Source organism: Trachurus trachurus (genome assembly GCF_905171665.1).
Source record: "Trachurus trachurus genome assembly, chromosome: 24".
NCBI lineage: Eukaryota > Metazoa > Chordata > Actinopteri > Carangiformes > Carangidae > Trachurus > Trachurus trachurus.
The window spans coordinates 3,473,975-3,497,812 of record NC_139910.1 but is presented as its reverse complement, the minus strand read 5'-3'; the positions used below and the strand labels follow the sequence as shown (position 1 = coordinate 3,497,812).

The window sequence follows — 23,838 nt, the reverse complement described above, 5'->3', positions numbered from 1 at the left end:
CGGGTCCTCGTTGTTCTCCGTCTTGTAAACTCCCGACTGAATCATCTTCTAGTTGTGACCTTCTCCTCTGGCAGGAAGCAGATCCTTCTCTCCTCTGTTTAACCCTCCTGTCGTCCTCCTGTTCCCTTCCTTCCTTCCTTCTTCCCTTCCTTCCTTCCTTCCTTCCTTCCTTCCTTCCTTCCTTCCTTCCTTCCTTCCTTCCTTCCTTCCTTCCTTCCTTCCTTCCTTCCTTCCTTCCTTCCTTCCTTCGTCCTTACTTCTCCTTCCTTCCTCTTTTGATCCAATTGACCTGATCTGTTCCCTCCTTCCATCTTTCTTTCCTTTCCTTCCTTTGTCCCTTCCTTCTTTCCTCCCTTCTTCCTTCCTTGAACAAATCTGTTCCCTTCCTCCATCTTTCTTTCCTTCCCTTTTCCCTTCCTTCTTTCCACAATCCTTTTTCCCTCCCTTCCTTCCTTCCTTCCCTTTGTCCTTACTTCTTCCCTCCTTTTTGACCCAATCTGTTCCCTCCCTCTTTCTATCTTTCCTCCCATATTTTCCTTTGTCCTTCCTTCCTTACTTCTTTCCCTTCACCCTTCCTTCCTTCCTTCCTTGAACAAATCTGTTCCCTTCCTCCATCTTTCTTCCCTTCCTTCTTTCCACAACCCTTTTTCCTTCCTTCCTTCCTTCCTTCCTTCCTTCCTTCCTTCCTTCCTTCCTTCCTTCCTTCCTTCCTTCCTTCCTTCCTTCCTTCCTTCCTTCCTTCCTTCCTTCCTTCCTTCCTTCTTCCCTCCCTCTTTCTATCTTTCCTCCCATCTTTTCCTTCTCCCTTCCTTCCTTGACCCAGGAGGACAACAGGAGAGTTTAAGACAAAAAACATTTTTAAAAAAGCAACAATTTTGCTATAAAACCGGTTTGAAAATGTTTGTAAGGTCACAGGACGATAGAAACCTCACAGGGTGAAGCAGCAGCAGCAGCAGCAGCAGCAGCTGCTCTGGGTCGGAGCTGCTGATGGATGATGTGCATCAGCTCAGCTACACACTCCTCTGAAGGATCCCACACACCACAACACTCCAGCTCCGAGCTCCGAGCTGCTGCTGCTGCTGCTGCTGCTGCCGACTTCACTCCGCTCTCTGCCCTGAAATGGAAAAAACAACTTCAGCGTTTTATGAGTCCAAATTTCCATCTTTTTTTAAACTTTTTCTGTGAGCAGCAAAGTGTTTCAGTCCAGAACTCAGAGGAGACACGTTTTTAAATTAGGATCAACTGGTTTACATCCAGTTTCACACACACACATCAAACACACTCATGTTTTTTTTTTTATTATTGGTTATTAAAGGGATAGTTCAACACTTTGGCAAATTGGCCCATTGCCATAATCCCTATAGTCATAGCAGTAGGTTCATTACCTTTAATTGTCGGTGCAAGCTGTTTTTAGAACGGTGGAGCAGAGCCGTGAGCTGCTCAGAGCTACGCTACGGAGGCTCATTATGAGATTTCTGGGTTTCCCTCATCAAATTCATCAAATACACAATCCAACAACTCCACAACGCTCTGGTGGACAAGTTGTGACCTGCACATTCACCACGCTATGAGATAATAACACAACGTTACCAGACAGAGTTGTTTTAGAGAGAAATTCATGCAAAACCGCTGATGCACGTTGCCTTCAGGGACAGTTTTTCATCAAGCAGTCTCTGTATTTCCCTCTAAAACAACTCTGTCTGGTAACGTTGTGTTATTATCTCATAGCGTGGTGAATGTGCAGGTCACAACTTGTCCACCAGAGCGTTGTGGAGTTGTTGGATTGTGTATTTGATGAGTTTGATGAGGGAAACCAAGAAATCTCATAATGAGCCTCCGTAGCGTAGCTCTGAGCAGCTCGCAGCTCTGCTCCGCCGTTCTAAAAACAGCTTGCACCGACAATTAAAGGTAACAAACCTACTGCTATGACTATAGGGATTATGGCAATGGGCCAGTTGCCAAAAATGTTGAACTATCCCTTTAAATAACCCCTTGCCAGTCAATCAGAGAAGAGAGTTGATTGATCATTGATCGCCTGTTTGATTCCCTGCAGGTCGAGGTCAACGGTGACATCACCACTCTGGTCCTCAGCAGCCTCATCTCTCAGACCGAGTACGACGTCGCCGTGACGCCGATCTACGACGAGGGGCCGGGAAACCCCATGGTGGGGAGCGCCATCACAGGTCAGTGTGTGTGTGTGTGTGTGTGTGTGTGTGTGTGTGTCTGTGTGTGTGTGTGTGTGTGTGTGTGTGTGAGTGTGTGTGTGTGTATGTGTCCGTCAGTGATGATGAGGTGTGTATGAGTGTGTGTGACATCACTTTCCCTCCTCGGCTCAGAGGGCGGGACTCTCTCTGAACACCAATAAATCTGTGTGTGTGTGTGTGTGTGTGTGTGTGTGTGTGTGTGTGTGTGTGTGTGTGTGTGTGTGTGTGATCATCAGTCCCTCCTGAACCGAGGAGCAATTTGTTCTCATCATACATACACACACACATACACACACACACACACACACACACACACACACACACACACACACACACACACACACACACACACACACACACACACACACACACACACACACACACACACATGATATAATACAGTCTCTGCAGGTCTTTTCTAAACTGTGGACCTCACAAACATGGAGGACACACACACACACACACACACCTACACGTGCACTTATTTACACACGCAAACAAACTTTCACACAAGCACAAACACGAAGCCCTTGGAACACACACATGCAAACAACCACACACACACTGAGCTGCTTCTCATGACGTCACCTCCTCTTTCTTTCTTTCTTTCTTTCTTTCTTTCTTTCTTTCTTTCTCTGTTTCTTTCTTTCTCGCTCTCTTTCTTTCTTTCTTTCTGTTTCTTTCTTTCTCTTCCCCCCTTTCTGTTTCTTTCTTTCTTTCTTTCTTTCTTTCTTTCTTTCTTTCTTTCTTTCTTTCTTTCTTTCTTTCTTTCTTTCTTTCTCTGTTTCTTTCTTTCTCGCTCTCTTTCTGTTTCTTTCTTTCTTTCTCTTTTCTCTCTCTCCCTCTTTCTCTGTCTTTCTTTTTCTTTCTTTCTTTCTTTCTTTCTTTCTTTCTTTCTTTCTTTCTTTCTTTCTTTCTCTCACTTTTCTCGGTCTCTCCCTCTTTCTCTGTCTTTCTTTCTCTCTTTTCTCTCTCTCTCATCCTCTTTCTCTCTCTTTCTTTCTTTCTTTTTCTCTTTTCTCTCTCTCATCCTCTTTCTTGCTCTCTGTTTTCTCTCTCTCATCCTCTTTCTTTCTTTCTTGCTCTCTGTTTCTCTGTTTCCTTCTCTCTCCCTCATCTCCCTCTCTTGCTTTCTTTTCTCCCTCTCCAAGTTATGATGTGTCTGTGTGGTTGACAGATTTGTTGTTTGTAAAAGTATTTGAGTAATTGATGATGTTTGTGTCCATTGACAGGAATAGTTGTGCGATTACAAAGTGTAGTAAATAAAAGTTGTGTCTCTCTCTGTGAACAGATGTTGTTCCGGCGCCCAAGAACCTGAGTTTCTCCGAGGTCACGGAGAAGTCGTTCCGAGCCACCTGGGAGCACGGCGCTCCCGACGTGGCTCTCTACCGCATCGGCTGGACCAAGAAGGGAGAGACCAACTACCAGTTTGTGAGTCTGAAAACACCACATCTAGGGAAAATTTCCAGTAAATTTCCGGAATTTATGGGAATTAACTGGAAATTCGGGGTTAATTCATTTAAACAAACTGTATCATATCCAAACATAAATGTAAATATTTTGTTTTGTCATAAGCAGACATCCAAAATGCAAAATAATATAATTAAAAAACACGACATTTCAACAGATTTATTTCTGAGTAGAACTTTATCAAGTTTTAATTCTTGTATGAACAATCAATTCTTTTACTGAACCACAAAAACATGAATGTTGAGCAAAATATTACTCACCCTCACCAATCAATTTTATACATTTCGGATTTATTCCCATATATTCCCGTTAATTCCCATGGAAATTTTCCAACTTTGAAAATTCCCGGAATTTTGCAACCCTAACCACATCACAGACAACACTCCACTTTAATCTCCACTTTTTTTTTTTTTTAAATAGATTGACTCCATCACTATGTTCTTAGGTTGATTTTCCATTCAGTAATGTGACTCACTAATAACTAACACCTGTGATAACAGCCTTAACTGATCAACAAATATAGTTAATTGATCCTCGAACACTCGGATGAAGAAAGAGAGACCTCTGACATCTTGAGTCCAGATTGTCTCTGCTTGTGTTTTCTTTCTCTTTACATTTCCACTTGTCGTCGAAAACGCTTCGCTGGCAGCTGAAGAAATGAATAACCCAGCGAAGAGTACTTAAATTATGCAAATGAGCTTCGTTTGGACGCGGCCGTCTCTCTGTGACAGTAAACATCTGCTTCCAGTTGCCTCCTCGCTGCACCGTTGTTGTTTTTTCTGTTTTTTTTTGTGCCTGTAGCTTGATGCAGTTTCCTTCCTGTGATTAAAACTGAACTTGAACGCAACACGTGGAGCTAAAAGTGGGGGGTTCAGGTCAAGAGAGTCAAAACACACCTGCAGATTCAGCTTTATAAAACAAAAACTCCAGCTCAGATTCAACCCTTCAACCTTCCAGTAAAAAAGTTCTTTGTCTCTGGAGATATTTCTTATTACAGAAGTGAAAAAACAAAAGGTTTCAGTAATGATCCATTGTGGTTTCACAGATCCTTTAAAACTGCCATGCCTCGCAAAACACAGTTGTTGTGTTTGCCAGGACTTAAGCAAAAACATCCCAGTGTAGCTGAAGCAACAATAAAGCCCTCTTTGTTTCCCTCCCTGGCCCTCCACTGGGGTTTCTGGGCCCCGGCCGCTCTCTCCACGCCCGACGTACATGAGCTCAAAGAATCTGTGAATGAGATGAAACCCGCTGTCAGCTGGATATAAGACTCCTCTGAGCTGTCGTTGGGCTCCGCTCGGCGCTGCTCGTCACCTCCTCACGACCAGAAACACGCCACTCTGAGTTTATCACGAGGAAACGTTTCTCCACGTCCTTCTGCGTCCTGCAGTACATACAGAGAGTTAGTTTGTTTAGAGCGTTTCTTTCCTGTTAACAAAACCGAAGAGGATCTTGAGAAATGTTTTCAACAGCCCTCAAGTTCGTCCTTCGAAGCGCCGTAGCAGAAACACTGGCTCACCTGCAGCGCTGCCGTCCACTTCACTCCACAGAGCAGATTTGAAACTGATAGACCAGAAGTAAAAACCAGAGATATGATAGTTTTAATTAGGGAAGGTGTTGCATTTATTTCCTTATACCATAAATTATCCAATAGCAGCTTCTTTTATTTAGAGACAGCTAGGCGTCTATATGGGACAGCATGTATTTAAGTATTAATTCAAGTTTCAAGTTTAATCAGCACCAATTCAACTTCTAATAAATAAATGTGGCTCTGCCCCTTTCCTCGGGTCAGTCAGAGTCTCAACCGACCGAACAACATGATGACCGAGTTCAGGTCCAAAAGAACTTTTTTTTGGCTGCATCCGAGAAATAACGTTCAACACTCGCAGGTCGGACCGGGTTTAGGCCCGTTGAGAACTGTAGCAGGAATGAAGCAGCTCAGAAAGGGGCTCAAACAGGCGATCACTTTGTACATTCACAAGAACTTGTAGAAAATAGAAACAGACCCGACTTCTAACTGAGACTCTGAGGCTTTTATTCCTTTTTAGTCCAGTTCAGGAGACCAGAGTCTGGTTGAGACTTAACGCTTTTTGTAAAACTATTTTTACAAAATGTAAAAAAAAAAAAAGTGGTGGAATCAGCCGATATGAGATGTTTATTTATTTTTGTCCCTTATGTGAGTAGGTTAAAGTGGAAAAATAACTCTCTATATCATAGAGTTCAAGTCCTGCTGAAAAAAAAACGAAACCAAACATGAGTATGGTTAAAGGGATAGTTCAACATTTTGGCAAATTGGCCAATTGCCATAATCCCTATAGTCATAGCAGTAGGTCCTGTTATTATCTCATAGCGTGGTGAATGTGCAGGTCACAACTTGTCCACCAGAGCGTTGTGGAGTTGTTGGATTGTGTATTTGATGAGTTTGATGAGGGAAACCAAGAAATCCCATAATGAGCCTCCGTAGCGTAGCTCTGAGCAACTCACGGCTCTGCTCCGCCGTTCTAAAAATAGCTTGCACTGACAATTAAAGGTAACGAACCTACTGCTATGACTATAGGGATTATATTATGGCAATGGGACAATTTGCCAAAATGTTCAACTATCCTTTAACTATCCATTTTTTAATGTGGTATATAAAGGCAAAAATCAAAACAGTTGAAGTAGGCTCAGAGCCCTAAGGGGTTAAAGTATCACTCTACCTTCCTCACCATGTCTCCTCCTCCTCCTCCTCCTCAGGCCATCCTGAACAGCGATGAGACCTCTCACGTCCTGGAGAACCTGGACCCGGACACCGAGTACGCCGTCACCGTCACGGCCATCTACCCCGACGAGTCGGAGAGCGAGGACCTGATGGGGAGCGAGAAAACATGTAAGTCGGCCACTCGGCCCCCGTAGCCCCCCCCTAGCCCACCTCCCCACCAACTTGCAGAAAAACAATAACCCAACCCACCCCAGCAGCATATGTTTCCCTCAGTGATGTGACTGTGAAATAACTGTGTTGTTCTCTCAACGTCTCTTTCTAGTGTTAAAGGCTACGAAGGGTATGTGTCTCTGTGAGAGGGACAGGTTCCTCTTCACTGTCATGTTGATGAGTGTGTGTGGACGATACGGGACAGTGTTGACCGGAGCACACTTTTTTTATTTTTTTATTTTCTTAACTGCATGTCTTGTGCATTTTTAGTGCCTCGCTGTTACGTTCTCACCACAAAACAACCACCACCAGCGGCTGAGCCTCACTGAGCACAGCGCCGGTGCTGCTGGCTAGTACAGCCGGCCAATAGAAACTGAAGGAAATGACAATAGGACGAATCGCCTTGTTGTTTACAACTACTTCCTAGAAAACCAGCATGAGAACAATAGTGACGGACGAGAGTTTCGCTATATATCTACTTTTTCATGTTACTATATCGCCGTTTAGACTAATCTGATGTTTGTAAAGTTTATAAAACCAATGATTGGACAAACATTACTATTTACGTGTGCACATTTTTGTAATTAGTCATGGTTATCATAGATTAGCCGGGCAAACGGTTAGCTACCTGTTTAACTTTAATAACTCAGTGACTCAATAAACGCTCCATGAAAAAATATTTTCTCCAGCGGATATCTGAGTTCCAACATGACTGAGCTAACTGGAGTAGTTTCATGTCGTGTCTGACAGTGGGAGGGTTTTAACAGCTGACGTCCTGATGTTAGCTTAGCTACCGCCGTTAGCTTAGCTACCGTTAGCTGTCCCTGTCAGCTGCAGCCACTGATGCTTTCTAGACACCGTGATTCCCCCCAACTGAATAAATACAACACATAGCAACACAAAACACACACACAGAAATAGTAATGTTTCTTCAATCATTTCAGATTTGTCTAAACGGTGATAGGGCGTGAAAAATATGATATATATAGCTAAACTCTCGTTTGTTACTATTGATCTCATTCAAATTACGTGCTGGTTTTCTACCCGGAAGTGGAATGTAAACAACAAGGGGATTCGGTCTATAAGGAATTCGATCAATTGTTTTTATATCAACACATCTGATTGTGCATCAACTGAAAACACAATAAATTCCCACAGAAGCAGCTGCTGCAGCCACAGGATCACTCTCATTGATTTCTGTGGTTGTCGTGTCCAACTCAAATCCAATCATGATTTACAGCTGCGGAAAAAAATGAAGAGAGCACTTCCACAAATGTTTATTAAAAAGCATCTCTACATGTCTGGCACTCGTTCCATTCCAGCTCTTTTTAAATTAGCAACACAAACACAATCATTCTACTTAATGAGACACTGATGAGGTGATCGATCACCTGAACCACATCTGGTTTTATAGAAGGATTATAAAACCCACTGTTGGGAATAAACATTATAAACATGATTTACAAACTCTTCCTAAGTTAAAAATATTTGTGTTGTGTTATTTATGAATGAATATGAACACATTTTCTTGACATTATTATTATTCAAGGTCTGAAAGACTTAGTATTTATTATCATTTTCTGCCGATAAATGCATTGAATGACAATATTTTCATTTAAATTTGGGGAGAAATGTTGTCAGTAGTTAATAGAATGAAACAAAAATGTTAATTTGACTCAAACACATACCTAGAAATAGTAAAACCAGATCACTTTGAAGTGGTTTCTTTATTTTTTCTGCAGCTGTATGATCAAAAATGCTTTAAGCAGTTTAAGAACAAATTAGTTTTTCTATTCATTATCATTTCTAATCTTGTAGTGTAAATAAATAAATCATATTCAGTCATATTCCAGAGGTGCAGCAGATTGTGGTGTGAACGTAGATCCAGAGCTTCAAATGCAGAAAGTGTGAATTTTGACCAGTAACATGTCGTCATCATCCTCCACAGACCTCCATGACTGTGACTCATTTGTCTTAATGCCACCATTAAACCATTGAGTTTTATTCCTCCTTCTCCACCCCCCTCTACCCTCCATCACCTTCTCCCACCGTGTCATCGTCATCATAACATTCCTGTTGTCACAGTGCGATTCATCTCATCACATTGTTGTAACGTCATGTGGTCGTGTCGTCATCCTCCTCCTCCTCCATCAGTGTCCACCTCATCCTCAGATGAATGATGTCGCATGTTTTGAACAGTGGTTCTGCAGCAGGACTGGAGCTCACAGGACGTCCACTTCAGACCAGACCAAGGATTTCACACGATGTTCAGTCACTTAGTGGAAGAAAGGTGTTTTTTTTTTTTGCAGAACCTCCTCCTTTCTGGGGGCATAATCTGCAATTTTGTTAGCGTCCTTCCCAAATTGGTTTGTTCTAATCTCAAAATTTGTCAAAAAGCATTCCGATTTTTTCATTAAAGGGACAACGAGGAGTTTTGGAAAAGCGAAGTGTTTCCACACTACATTTATGAGCCTCCGCGCGCACCGTAAAATTCTTTGACCGGCGTAAGACCGACTCATGTTTTCATTCATCAAGAATTAAAGTCAGAGGTTCAAAGACGATCACATACCGTCGTAGTTCCCACCATAAATGGCGATTCGGCGGCGTTATTCTCATGACTCGCCACGAAACCGAAAGTAAAGAAACGCTGGTCGACTCGACCAGCACTTCCACCATTAATTAAAATAACAAAATAACGATAGAGACAAAACGATATATTTATCCAAAATGGGCCCATTAACAAGTGTGGGTAGCGTAGATTCATCCACATTAATATGAGACTTTTTTATAACCAAATAGAAACTCCTCGTTGTCCCTTTAATGTCCATTTTTATTATCCTAAAATATCAGATAATTCACTTTTTCTGTGTTTGTTACATTACATTCACCACAAAAGCCCCAAATTGATCAATATTTAGATTATTTATTAGTTTTTTAAGCCCCTCCTACATGTAATAAACAGATAATAAATGATGCGAGGTGTTGTTGGCGTCTGGCTGAGCTCCGGTCCTGCTCTGAACAGCTTCACTGACTTGACCTGCTGCTCCTGAACCTCCGTCACCATCCAGCTCCACCACCTGTCAGACTGTGGGAGCATCACCACCATCACCGCCACCACCACCAACCATCTCCATCCTCATCCTCACCATCATCAAACACAGGAAGCACTGATTTTACTGTGTGATCTCACTCCATGTGTGTGTGTGTGTGTGTGTTTGTGCTGCCAGTGCCTCCAGCACCTCCTCGTAACTTGCGGGTTATCAACGCCACCATCTACACGCTGACGGCCAAGTGGGAGGCGCCGCCGGGCCCCGTGCAGAACTACAAGATCACCTACGTCCCCAAAGCTGGAGGTGACCCCCTCACGGTGAGTTCACTGACCCGTCGGTTCAGCAGAGAGGGCGAGATGCTCAGAGGAAAACAGGGCGGTGTCATCGGCGTTTATAGAGAACGTAAAAAAAAAACAAAGCTCCAGTTTTTTCGTTTTTTTTAACTTAAATTTTTATTGAAATTTTTCATCTCCACATGTAAACAACAAGGTATACATACAGTATACAGTAGATCCATGAATTACATTCTGCGTGTGGAGCAGTTGGAAAAATCTGATACAACTGAGAAAAAAGAACACAAAAACAAAAAAAGAAGTACAACAGTCGTGGCTACATGCGTCCATTGTTAAATTACACTGTATACAGATCCAAGAGAAAAAATATGAATAAGACATATTTCAGGTATTCCCAACTGTGTCCCATTGGGTCCACTTCTCCCATTTAGTCACAAAACATTTTCTCCATGTTATGGACCTCTCTAATGTTTTCTAGCTATTCATTCACAGCTGGTGGCTCTGCCTTATACCATCTTCTTGCTATTGTTTTTTTTTTTTTTTTTTTACATGTGACCAGTAATATTTTTTATTAAATATCTGTCTTTGACCAGGACATATTGATTCAAGTTCCCAAGGTACATAACACCACATTATTTAGGTATTTCATAACCCAGGATGTTCTTAAAGCAGAAGTTAGCGATCCGGTCGTTTTGGCTAGTGCTGCGTTCCAGGCAGGCTTTTGAAACCGTAAATTACAGCTTCAAGTCACGACTTACGACTTTGTAGCGTTCCAGGCAACCCACTCGTGTTTTTCCGACCTGTTTTACCGGTGAAAGTCACTATAACGGCCACTCGTAACTTCTGACCCGTGAACTCGTACCAGATCGAACTGGTACCACTTCACAGGTCGGAAAAACACGAGTTACGGGTTGCCTTGAACGCACCATAACAGTCCTCGTCCCTACGTCACCACATTCACGGCGTCCCTTGGCTGCACACACAGCCCTGCATGCCGTTCTCTCTCCTCATTGGATAAAAATTGTAGGATACGATAAATGTTTTCTCTTCGGCTCAGAGCAGAGCAGAGGGACTGACAGACCCGTGTTTCAGACCAAACACTCTATGTAAGTGATTGCTGTCGGAAGATATAACTATTTAAGACTTATATTAACACAAACATATCACTCACTTCTGCTTTAATTATATTGTGTACGTTTTCCCAAAATGGGTTAACAAAGCTCCGGTTTTACCAAAGAGAAAAACACCACAGACTTTGTAATGAGAGGTTTGTAATAAGATGTGAAGCAGAGCAGAAAAATACACATTAATACAAAATAATAACTATGAAACATCCTGTTTTATTGTTATTTTAATTTAGATGACAAACATTAACTCTACACTTTCTACTTTCTGTGACTTGACACAAACAGGTGAACATTTAAAAGACATTTTAATAAGTTATCAATAATTAACTAATAAGTTAATTATCAATTTGGGTTTAGTAACTAATAACCCAAATTGGCCCATAAAAATATTAAAAAACACACCCTCTTAATAATAAACAGTATATACCTAGTTAATATTTCGAAGCCGTTTACTGTGGACTGATTCTTAGAGGGAGAAGATTCAAGATTCAAGAAACAAAAACATGAAAGATGCAGAACAGAACCAAATGACCATCATGGCTCCATAAAAACACAGATAAAAACTAAACAGGATGCAGAGCAGGACTCAATAAATATCTATCTATATATATACGTACCTATTTATATTTAAGATAACAAAAGAGGAAGTTATTGCACAATATTAAAAGACAAAGAATAGCCTAATAAAAGTGGAGGTTATAGATGAAAAGTTTGAGAGTGAAGCGTCAGTCTGTCATAGATGTTTGTGTTTTAGCCTATTATTATTATTATTAATAATATAAGAAAATACAACTAAACTGTATCTGTGACCTCACTGTAACATCTGTCAGTATCAGGTATCTTTCAGCTGCTAATCTAAATACACACACACACACACACACATAATAACTTGGCTGTGGATGCTACCAGGAGAGCGAGGCTGGAGCGGCTCCACCGGCGCTGAACAATAGGAACTGACCTCGGAGATCCCTAAAATGTTTGTTTAAGCTTTTACACCCAAATTGGCTCCGAGCGCTGGATTGTTGTGCGGATTTCTGAGGTTTACCAGAAAGCGAATCCCTGGCTCTCTGGCAGCGAGGACCCACTCTGGGTATCATCATCAGAACCACGGCAACGCACCGTGACTGGATTCCTCTCTCTTCGGGGTGTAATGGGGGGGCTGTCGGGGTGCGGCGCTTCCCGGCCGAGCCTCGGAGCGTTGGGGACCGGTCCGCTCGATGACAAATGGATGAATGTCTAAATATGATGGAGAGCTTTATATCCGTCAGAGGAGCTTCTCTTTACGCCTCCCAGAGCGCGTGTATAGAAGCTCATCGGTCGTCAGCTGGTGGATCTGACGGGAAGTCTCCGTCCTCGTGGACGTCCACAACCAAAAAGAAAAACACTGAGAAGACGGGAATTTTATTGACCCAGGACCCGACACATCAAAAGATTCTGTGTTTCCCACCTCGTGTGTTTTGGGTTTCATATTAAAAATCCAATATGTTCCTCAAAAGAATTGAGAATCGACCGACTGCACTTGAACTCATCGTGCTCCTGAGTAGTGTTGTTTTTGGCGGCCTGTTTTAAAGGGACAACGAGGAGTTTTGGAAAAGCGAAGCCACGAAGGAAACGCTGGTCGGCTCGACCATCATTTCCGCCACCACTAATAATAACAAAATAACGATAGAGACAAAACGATATATTTATCAAAAATGAGCCCATTAACAAGTGGTAACGTAGATTCATCCACATTAACGTGAGACTTTTTTATAACCAAATAGAAACTCCTTGTTGTCCCTTTAATTTTAGTTTTAGTCTAGTCTTTGTGCCAAACTGTCATTTTAGTTTTTATTAGTTTTAGTCAGGTTCATGCTCTTTTTTGTTTAGTCAAGTTTTAGTCGACTAAAACTCTGAACATTTTAGTCTTATTTTAGTCAGAATAACCCATGACTATGTCTAGTTTTAGTCGACGAAAACTGATGACATTTTAGTCTAGTTTTAGTCAATTATTTTAATCTCTTTCTAGTAATGTAATTCTATTTAACCCAGTCAATGTAGTATAATTACCTAATAGTAGCCTAACTATAGACAAAACCACATTTTTCTTTTAGTCAAACCAATTTCACAGTTCAAACATGGTTATCTTATTTTTATATTATTGTTACCTTATAGAATGCATCCATTCCAGACACAAAGATGCTGCTCAACATATTTATTTTCGGTTGCCACACACTAGATTTAGCAGATATTTTGGAGAAACCCACTTTACACTCTCTCTCACACACACAAACAAATAGCTACATACACGCTAGTCATAAATAATGTCTAAATAATGCCGCGGGTGGGGATTGAGGAAGTGACGTTGCTGCCTATGAAACAGAAATACTGCAAAATAATAATAATTTTGTCTCGTCTTGTTTTGGTCAACGAAAAAAATGAAGAGACATTTTAGCAGAGTTTTTGTTTTGTGAACCACATTTAGTCTCGTTTTTATTCGTCAACAATATTGCATTATATATTTTATTATAGTTATCGTCACATGGCCACTGTTTATGTTTCGTCTTGTCTCGTTTTCGTCACGTGATAAAGGGTCGTTGACGATGATATTTCGTCATAATTTTCGGTGACCAAAGCAACACTACTCCTGAGTCACACTAGAAGTTTTTAACAACAAAAGATTCAAATAACCGCTAGAAACCTGCAGCATCCACAACTCCTCGTCCTCCTCCATCATAGACCCTGTCCCAATTCTCCCCCTTAAAACTTCCACTTGGTTTTGAGTGCCCTCAACCGTAAATTCCCCTCGTTGAGGGAAAGTGGCTGAAAATCTTTCCCTATGGAAACGGGACACCACTAGTGTAGTGAACGTAGCGAACGTGATAACATACGTCACATGTTTACAATTCTACCGGTGGAGCGTGCTATATTTTCATTCAGGAAAAATGTCGGCGGTTCCGCTGTTGTGTTGCCTGTTGCGTTGGCTGTGTTTGTTTATCTTAGTCTAAACAATTTTTGTAATTAGTCATGGTTATCATAGATTAGCAGGGCTAACGGTTAGCTACCTGTTTAACTTTAATAACTCAGTGACTCAATAAACGCTCCATGAAAAAATATTTTCTCCAGCGGATATCTGAGTTACAACATGACTGAGCTAACTGGAGTAGTTTCATGTCGTGTCCCATAACGGGAGGGTTTTAACAGCTGACGTCCTGGTGTTAGCTTAGCTACCGCCGTTAGCTTAGCTTCTGCCGTTAGCTTAGCTACCGCCGTTAGCTTTGCTGCTGCCATTAGCTGCCCCTGTCAGCTGAGCCACTGATGCAACACCGTGATTCACCCAATAAATACCGACACACATAGTGACACAAAACACACACAGAGAGAAATAGTAATGTTTCTTCAAGCATTTCAGATGTGTCTAAACGGCGATCGAGCATGACAACGGGTAATTTCATTTTCCACTTCGTTTTAAGCATCGGACCTCACTACATTTTGAGGGCTGATTTTAAGGGCAAAATCGCACTTCCCCTTGCTCCCTAGAGTAATGGGACACCCTACCCCTACACGTGAACGCGCAAAATATAGGGTTAGGGCAAATATTTAGGGCTAGGGGGAGAATTGGGACAGGCCCATATTCTGACGTCTGCTTCATGACATCGTCCCACGTCGTCGCGGTCAGAAGAGTGTGTGAGCTCACATTCCTGCCCGATGGCTTCACCGGCGATTAGCTTTTGGAAATGGGTTAAAAAGGAGAAAGAGACAGAGAGAGACGGAGCAGCGATCCGCGTGAGGAGAAACTCAACGTGTCTCTTGAGATGTTATGACAGCGTTTAAACCAAACAACGTGTCAGGGTCGAGCCTGATGATGTCATCACACATCTCTGATCCCCTTACGTCACGTGTGTATCCCGCGGTGACACGCTGTTGTTTCTAACGTCAGTCATCATGGACGAAGCTCAGGGTTTCCTCTCAGACGGAGGAACGCGACATGAAAAGGTTTTTATCATCTGTTGAAATGTTAAAGTCAAGAAGAAGAATTAGCTCAACTCAGAAATACTTCATTTACATAGAAACTCAATTGATCCCTTGGATACATGTCCTTTAGGAAATTCAGGTCTCATTTCACACAGAAATATGAAACCTTTAATATTTTAACTGCCCATATTAAAAAACACACCCTCTAAATAATAAACAGTATTTACCTAGTTCATATTTCTAAGCCATTTTCTTTGACTTTTGTGCAGACTCAATTATTGAATCTATGAAAAAACCAATGAAAATCTACAAAAAAAAAAAAAAAAAGGAATCCAAACATGTTTTCGACACTTAAATGATGTCTGTCTGAGCTTTTGGACATTTAAAGGGATAGTTCACCCTAGAATGATATTTCGCTCATTATCTACTCACCCTCATGTTGACTAAGGGCTGGAAGAATTATCAGAGTCCACCGTCCCTTCTCTGAGTTACAGGGGGTCTCGGCGTAGCAGTGAATTTCAATGCAACGGTTGCAAAGGGACACCGGAGCTCTTCGTAAAAAAACACACACAAAAAAACATCCAAATACCTCCATGATGCTCGTATGTAATGTCCGTCTTGTGCTGAAGCCCCAAATTGCGTAATTGTCCCGAAAAAAATTAAATAAGTCTATATTTTAAGCTTGTTTGTAGCGGAAGCTTCTCGTCTTCTTCTTCTTCTCCTCTTCCTGGTCCGTCCAAATATCGCGTGATTTGCGCCGGCGTCATTGCGGTTACTGCGAATCACGCGATATTTGGACGCCAGGTATTATTCTATAGTTGTATCCCACACACACCGTCCTGCTACCTCAGACTCTCTCTTCTGTGGATTCATCTGCTGCTGAATCCAGTCCCCTGTCTAATGCATCAGAGTCCAGTGAAGCTGCTGCCTCATGGTTTTAATATAATTTAAAGAGATAGTTCAACAAATGGACCCATTGCCATAATCCCTATAGTTTTAGGAGTAGGTTCGTTACCTTTAATTGTCGGTGCAAGCGACGTTACCAGACAGAGTTGTTTTAGAGGGAAATACAGAGACTGCCTGCTGAAAAACTGTCCCTGAAGGCAACGCGCATCAGTGGTTTTGCATGAATTTCCCTCTAAAACAACTCTGTCTGGTAACGTTGTGTTATTATCTCATAGCGTGGTGAATGTGCAGGTCACAACTTGTCCACCAGAGCGTTGTGGAGTTGTTGGATTTTGTATTTGATGAGTTTGATGAGGGAAACCAAGAAATCCCATAATGAGCCTCCGTAGCGTAGCTCTGAGCAGCTCACGGCTCTGCTCCGCCGTTCTAAAAATAGCTTGCACCGACAATTAAAGGTAACGAACCTACTGCTATGACTGTAGGGATTATGGCAATGGGCCAATTTGCCAAAATGTTGAACTATCCCTTTAATATAAAAAAACATGAACCTATATATATTGAGGAGGTGTTTATGGAGATGTTCGGGCGTCAGACTACAGAGCTCAGAGAGCGAGCTAGCGAGCGTGGAGGTCGGACACGTTGTTGGTTTTTCGTGGTTTTGGTTTGTTGACAGAACAAAGCTCCGTTACCTCATGATTCAAACATCATCTCATAAACAAAATATCACAAGTCCGATCCCCAGAGGAGCCACTGATTGTCCATTAGTAAACTAAACAGCTGCCGGGGGGGGCGGGGGGCAGGGGGGTGGGGAACACTAGGACTTATTGAATAAAAAGCTCATCCACATTCCCCACATAGTGATGTAAATGTGATGTGATACCCTCCGTCCTGTATCTCTTAGCTACCAGGCAAACTGTTTATGCCCTCTGTGGATGTGTTTACGCTGCCCCATCACTTCCCTGATAAACTGCAGAGTTGTTGTTCTCAGGATTTCCCCACGGCCCACTTGGATTCCCATACGGAGAAACCCTTTACCCCCCCCCCCCCCCCGCTCACGTCCGAATAATGTAAATAGTTGAGCCTGACGTTGTCCTCAGAAAAAACAAGAGGATCCGTCTCCACAACATGACACACTGGCGAGTTATTACGCAGTTTAGTTTGTGCAGATGAGATGAGAGGAGAGGAGAGGATAAGTGGTCGCAGGCGGAGGCTCGTTCCCGTCCCGACGACGACGTCTCAGCTGCAGCTTCTTCGCTTGTTGTCAGGTGTTTCTATGTCTGTTTCTGTGTGTGTTTACAGTGCAGACAAACAAAACGTGTGTTGTTTTAATAAAGACGTCAGACATTGTTCCATGACTCTATTACAAAAAATGGCCGCTTTTATTTCGGAGATACATTTTTTAAAGAGACATGAATTCACGTGTTTTCAGGCTGAACCTCAGTAACATCTACCTACAGGTTTTGTTTTTGTTTTCATTTTCTTTTTATTAAAGGGGCAACGAGGAGTTTCTATTTGGTTATAAAAAAGTCTCACGTTAATGTGGATGAATCTACGCTACCCACACTTGTTAATGGGCCCATTTTTGATAAATATATCGTTTTGTCTCTATTGTTATTTTGTTATTATTGGTGGTGGTGGAAATGCTGGGCGAGACGACCAGCGTTTCTTTACTTTCGGTTTCGCCGAATCGTCGTCTATGGTCGGAACTACGACGGTATGTGATCGTCTTCCAACCTCTGACTTTAATTCTTGATGAATGAAAAAAATGCAAGAACACATGTATTGTATATCTAAGAGAAAAATACCTCCCTAAATACTATGTTCGTCGCCCATCTATGTTTGAACTAATTTTGTTATTACAGTCTGATAAAACAAAAGTTATTTATAAGCTAGGTGCCTTTCTGAAACGTGTCCTTCCTCTGTTTAAGTGAAGTTTTTGCTCTGTCCTGGTCAGAGATGTATGTACAAAGTATGTACAGCCTCCACTGCCTCTTGCTATCTCTGATTATTTGTACTGTTTTATTGTTTGTGCTTCATACCACTTGCGTGGTCGTGAGAAATAAAGTAAAGTAAAGTAAAACATGAGTCTGTCTTGCGCCGGTCAAAGAATTTCAATTTTCCAAAACTCCTCGTTGTCCCTTTAAGCATCAACGATACAGTACATAGATACAAATACACCAATCCAATAGAAATTATTAATTGAATGGAATAAAAATAAATAATAACAAAAAAAGGCTTATACCTGGTCTACCTTCAGGGTTTTAACAGCTGACGTGTTGTTTCCTGTGAACAGATCCAGGTCGGAGGGAAGAAGACCAGCGTCGTCCTGCAGAAGCTGCAGCCCGACACGCCGTACACCGTCTCCCTGGCCGCCGTCTATAACAACGGCGTCAGCTCCGACATCTCCGCTGACGGAAAAACCAGTGAGTCTGAACTTCTTCACCAGGCAGAGTTTATACTTAGTTTCATTTCTTCAGTTCAAAGAAATCAAGAAAGAAAGACAGAAAGAAATAAATTAAAAGAAAGAAAGACAGACAGACAGAAAGAAACTAAAAGAAAGAAAGAAAGACAGAAAGAAAGAAATGAAAAGAAGGAAAGAAAGACAGAAAGAAAGAAATTAAAAGAAAGAAAGAAAGAAACTAAAAGAAAGAAAGACATACAGACAGAAAGAAAGAAAAAAAGAACGACACACAGACAGACAGAAAGAAAGAAATGAAAAGAAAGAAAGACAGAAAGACAGACAGAAAGAAAAAGAAAGACAGAAAGAAAGAAAGAAATTAAAAGAAAGACACACAGACAGACAGAAAGAAGGAAAGAAATTAAAAGAAAGAAAGACAGACAGAAAGAAAAAGAAAGTAAGACAGAAAGAAAGAAATTAAAAGAAAGAAAGACAGAAAGAAAGAAAGAAAGAATGGCAGAACAACACTTTTTTTGACTTTTCATCCAGCTTTTATTAATTACACTTCCTTATTGCAGAAAGAAAGAAAGAATCAGAATCAGAATGCCTTTATTTGTCATTATACTCGCGGTATAACGAAATTAGAGCCCCCCTTCAGTGTAAACAAGAGAGGAAGAGCCGTGAGCCGCTGCACAAACGCGCGCCGCCATCTTGACCATGAAAGAAGGAAAGAAAGAAAGAAAGACAACAACCCTTGACCTGTGTGTCCTCAGAGCCTCTGGGCGGAGTGAAGAACCTGCAGGTGCTGAACCCGACCATGACCACGCTGAACGTGCGCTGGGAACCGGCCGACGGCCGAGTGAAGGAATACAAGATCACCTACGTTCCTGCAGCCGGAGGAGCCGAGAGCATGGTAGGACTGGTAGGAGCACAGAGCCCAAACCTGCGAGTTCATCCAGCTTCTGTCCTCTTATTCAAAGAGAAGCACAAACTCTGTTATATTCAGTGCTGTGAAAAAGTATTTGCCCTCTTCTTGATTTCTTTTTTTCTTTTTTTGCATATAAATTGCCACACTTACATGTTTAAGATCATCAAACAATTTTAATATTAGATGAGCAAAAAAAGGCTCGCGCACATCCAGAAGTGCAGCCAAGTCCAGGGAAACGAATATCAAAAACAAGAAAGGACTCGCCACACTGTAGTAGCTCCCAAATATGCAAAGATTTATTAGAGGACTATAAAAAGGACAACGTTTCGAGCAGTGCGCAGGTCAATTGTCCTACTACAGTGTGGCGAGTCCTTTCTAATTTTAGTATTAGACAAAGATAACCCACAAAGGAGGGTTACAGGAGGTGAAGGAGGCTAAAAGATCTCAAAAAGCAACACATCTAAAATAAATCCAAAAACAGATGTAAAAACAAAATCATTGACATCTATCAGTCTGGAAATTCTTTGTCTCACTTACAAAGTCATTTCTAAAGCTTTGGGACTCCAGGAAGGGGCAAAAGTAAAGTGTAACCTGACTGATTTGTGTCACTTATGTTGTCAAACCTCAGGAGACCGTGGCATCTGGTACGACCGCCACCGTCCTGCGCGGCCTGCAGCCCGACACTGTCTACACCGTCTCCCTGGCCCCGGTCTACGCCGAGGGAGAGGGGAAGAGCATGTCTGAGAACGGAAAGACAAGTACGAACATGACCTGATGATGTCCTTCACCCTCCGTGGTTACAGACAGACAGACAGACAGACAGACAGAAAGACAGAAAGAAAGAAAGAAAGAAAGAAAGACAAAACGACAGAAAGAAAGACAGAAGGAAAGAAAGATAGACAGAGAGAAAGAAATAAAGACAGAAAGAAAGACAGAGAGAAAGAAAGAAAGAAAGACAGAAAGAAAGAAAGACAGAGAGAAAGAAAGACAGAGAGAAAGAAAGACAGAAAGAAAGAAAGAAAGAAAAAACAACAGACAGACAGAAAGAAAGGAAGAAAGAAAGACAGAGAGAAAGAAAGAAAGACAAAACGATAGAAAGAAAGACAGAAGGAAAGAAAGAAAGAAAAAGAAAGAAAGAAAGAAAAAGAAAGAAAGAAAAAACAACAGACAGAAAGAAAGGAAGAAAGAAAGAAAGAAAGAAAGAAAGAAAGAAAGAAAGAAAGAAAGAAAAAGAAAGAAAGAAAAAACAACAGACAGACAGACAGACAGACAGACAGACAGACAGACAGACAGACAGACAGACAGACAGACAGACAGACAGACAGACAGACAGACAGACAGACAGACAGACAGACAGACAGAAAGAAAGAAAGACAGAGAGAAAGACAGAAAGAAAGAAAGAAAGAAAGAAAGAAAGAAAGACAGAGAGAAGGACAGACAGACAGAAAGAAAGAAAGAAAGAAAGAAAGAAAGAAGGACAGACAGAAAGAAAGAAAGAAAGAAAGAAAGAAAGAAAGAAAAAACAACAGAAAGACAGACAGAAAGAAAGGAAGAAAGAAAGACAAAACGACAGAAAGAAAGAAAGAAAGAAAGAAAGAAGGACAGACAGACAGACAGGCTGTGGCTCAGGAGGTAGAGCGGTAGATCGTCCATTAACCGGAAGGTCGGTGGTTCGATTCCCGGCTCCTCCAGTCCGCATGTCGAAGCGTCCTTGGGCAAGACACTGAACTGAACTGCCCTCCGATATATCATCTGTATGAATGTGTGTGAGTGATTAGTTTCCAAAGCCTGTCTGCGTACGTATGCTGCTGTATGAATGTGTGTGAAAGGGTGAACATTTACATTGTAAAGCGCTTTGAGTCGTCCAAGTGACTAGAAAATCACTATATAAGTGCAAGTCCATTTACCATTTACCATTGACAGACAGAAAGAAAGAGATCCTGTCAGATAACCCTTGACCTGTGTGTCCTCAGAGCCTCTGGGCGCAGTGAAGAACCTGCAGGTGCTGAACCCGACCATGACCACGCTGAACGTGCGCTGGGAACCGGCCGAGGGCCGAGTGAAGGAATACAAGATCACCTACGTTCCTGCAGCCGGAGGAGCCGAGAGCATGGTAGGACTGGTAGGAGCAGACACTCACTGAGAGATGCTGTCCTGCTGCCAGATACAAACTGGACTTCTGACCTTATTCAAAGAAAAAGCATCAAGTATTAGCCCCCTTCCTGATTTCTTTTTTCTTTTTTTTCACATTTGCCACAGTTACATGTTTAAAATCATCAATCAAATTTTAAAGCAGAAGTAAGTGATCCGGTCTTTTGGGCTAATTCTGCGTTCCAGGCAGGCTTTTGAAACCGTAAGTTACAGCTTCAAGTCACGACTTACGATTTTTTAGCGTTCCAGGCAACACGTAACTCGTGTTTTTCTGACCTGTTGTCTGTGAAAGTCACTATAACGGCCACTCGTAACTTCTGTCCCGTGAACTCGTACCAGATCGAAATGATACGACTTCACAGGTCGGAAAAATACGAGTTACGAGTTGCCTTGAACGCACCATAACGTCTTGTCAGCAGATGGAGTTAGCAGCCCCCGCCCTCGTTATGGATCTATTGGTCCTCGTCCCTACGTCACCACATTCACGGCGTCCCTTGGCTGCACACACAGAGAGGACCACCCCTTTATGCCGTTCTCTCTCCTCATTGGATAAAACTTGTAGGATACGATAAATGTTTTCTCCTCGGCTCAGAGCAGAGCAGAGGGACTGACAGACCCGTGTTTCGGTCCAAACACTCTATGTAAGTGATTGCTGTCGGAAGATATAACTATTTAAGACTTATATTAACACAGAAATATCGCTTACTTCTGCTTTAATATTAGACAATTAGATAACCCAAAAAGCGATCCAAACCCACCTGGCCCTGTGTGAACAAGTAATTGTCAGTTACAAAGTCATTTCTAAAGCTTTGGGACTCCAGGAAGGGGGCAAATACTTTCTCATGTCATTGTAAAGTAAAGTGTAACCTGACGTCATGTTTTTTGCTGATGTGTCCCTTTGTTGTCAAACCTCAGGAGACAGTGACACCCGGTACGACCGCCACCGTCCTGCGCGGCCTGCAGCCCGACACCGTCTACACCGTCTCCCTGGTCCCGGTCTACGCCGAGGGAGAGGGGAAGAGCATGTCTGAGAACGGAAAGACAAGTACGAACATGACCCATGTCCTTCACAAAAACCAAAAAGACGACAGCTGTCCTTCACCCTCCGTGGTTAAAAAACAAAACAAAACAAAACAATGAGTATGTGTTTGTTTAACCTCCTCCTCCATCTTGTTTCGCTGTGCAGGGCCTCTGGGCGGAGTGAAGAACCTGAAGGTGACCGACCCCACCATGACCTCTCTGAACGTGGACTGGGACGCGGCCGACGGAGCCGTTCGCCTCTACAAGATCTTCTTCGTCCCGGCCGCTGGAGGCAAAGAGGAGATGGTGAGAACGAACCACTGAGCCACTGAGCCGCCGGAGGAACATTTTACACTGCAAAAACTCAAAATCTTACCAAGAATGTTTGTCTTATTTCTAGTCAAAACAAATCTCATTATACTTAAAATAAGACTCATCACATTTAAAAGCAGCTTGTTTTTAGACACTTTTTACTTCTTTCAAGCAGATTTTCACTTGAAATCATCTGATAGTGGAGCAAGTTTTTCTTTCTTATTACAAGCACAAAAATCTTGCTTTCACTGGCAGATTTTTCTACTTATTTCAAGTGAAAATTTGTTTGAAACAAGTGAAAATTATGTAAAAACAAGTTATTTTTTAGGTGATGAGTCTTATTTAAAGTGGAAAGAGATTAGTTTTGACCAGAAATGAGACATTTTGACAAGAAATAAGACAAATATTCTTGGAAAGGTTTTGAGTTTTTGCAGTGTATTCATCATAACTCAACAACGGAGATTTTTTTTTAAGGTTCTGAGAAAAAAGTTTGAATTTCCGAGATGACTTTTTTAATCTCAGAGTCTTAAAAAAATAATCTCCGCTGTTGGCCCTAATGCTCTTCCGTGTTTAAATAACTTTTTAAACAACAAAAATCTTTGTGTGTCTGTGTGAACAGGAACAAGTTGCTGCAGGAACCACCGACATCGTCCTCAGGAACTTGATGCCCGACACTGTGTACACGGTGTCGGTGCTACCGGTCTATCCAGCCAGGGAGGGGAAGCGCCAGGCTGAGAACGGAAAGACCTGTACGAGCACTGAGCATTTATTTATTCATTTTTAACATATTCATCTTCACTTTGACTGAATATTGGGGATGTACCAAATCCTGATTTCTGGGGTCCTGCCAAATACCGAATTCACTGTTTAAGATTCGGCCGTTTATAAATGCAGTAATATTATAAATGCAGTAAACAACATCTACTGTAAAAAAGAAAACAATAGGCAATCATTTTTACCACTATTTTGCATTTTAACAGAATTTAAGCTAATCAGCAAACATTTAAGCTTCAGTCATTAAGGATTCAGGCTTTATTTAGTATTTTGTCTCATTCAAAACAAGAAAGAAAAAAAAAAGATATAAAATGATGTTCTAAGGTTCGGCAGAAACCGAACC

At 41.8% G+C, this 23,838-nt stretch overlaps 1 protein-coding gene across 1 annotated transcript in view; it reads left to right on the top strand.

Annotated features, from left to right (window-relative positions):
• col12a1b (collagen, type XII, alpha 1b) overlaps positions 1-23,838 on the top strand; it is a gene marked incomplete at its 3' end in the record, with an annotated part of 171,033 nt that overhangs the window by 66,419 nt on the left and 80,776 nt on the right. The window contains exons 26-36 of the mRNA XM_084000189.1: positions 2,054-2,183; positions 3,496-3,635; positions 6,408-6,540; positions 9,810-9,949; positions 18,206-18,335; positions 19,084-19,223; positions 19,867-19,996; positions 21,212-21,351; positions 22,305-22,434; positions 22,576-22,715; positions 23,341-23,470. Coding sequence (XP_083856315.1) covers positions 2,054-2,183; positions 3,496-3,635; positions 6,408-6,540; positions 9,810-9,949; positions 18,206-18,335; positions 19,084-19,223; positions 19,867-19,996; positions 21,212-21,351; positions 22,305-22,434; positions 22,576-22,715; positions 23,341-23,470 — 1,483 coding nt within the window. The remainder of the gene's footprint in view (positions 1-2,053; positions 2,184-3,495; positions 3,636-6,407; positions 6,541-9,809; positions 9,950-18,205; positions 18,336-19,083; positions 19,224-19,866; positions 19,997-21,211; positions 21,352-22,304; positions 22,435-22,575; positions 22,716-23,340; positions 23,471-23,838) is intronic.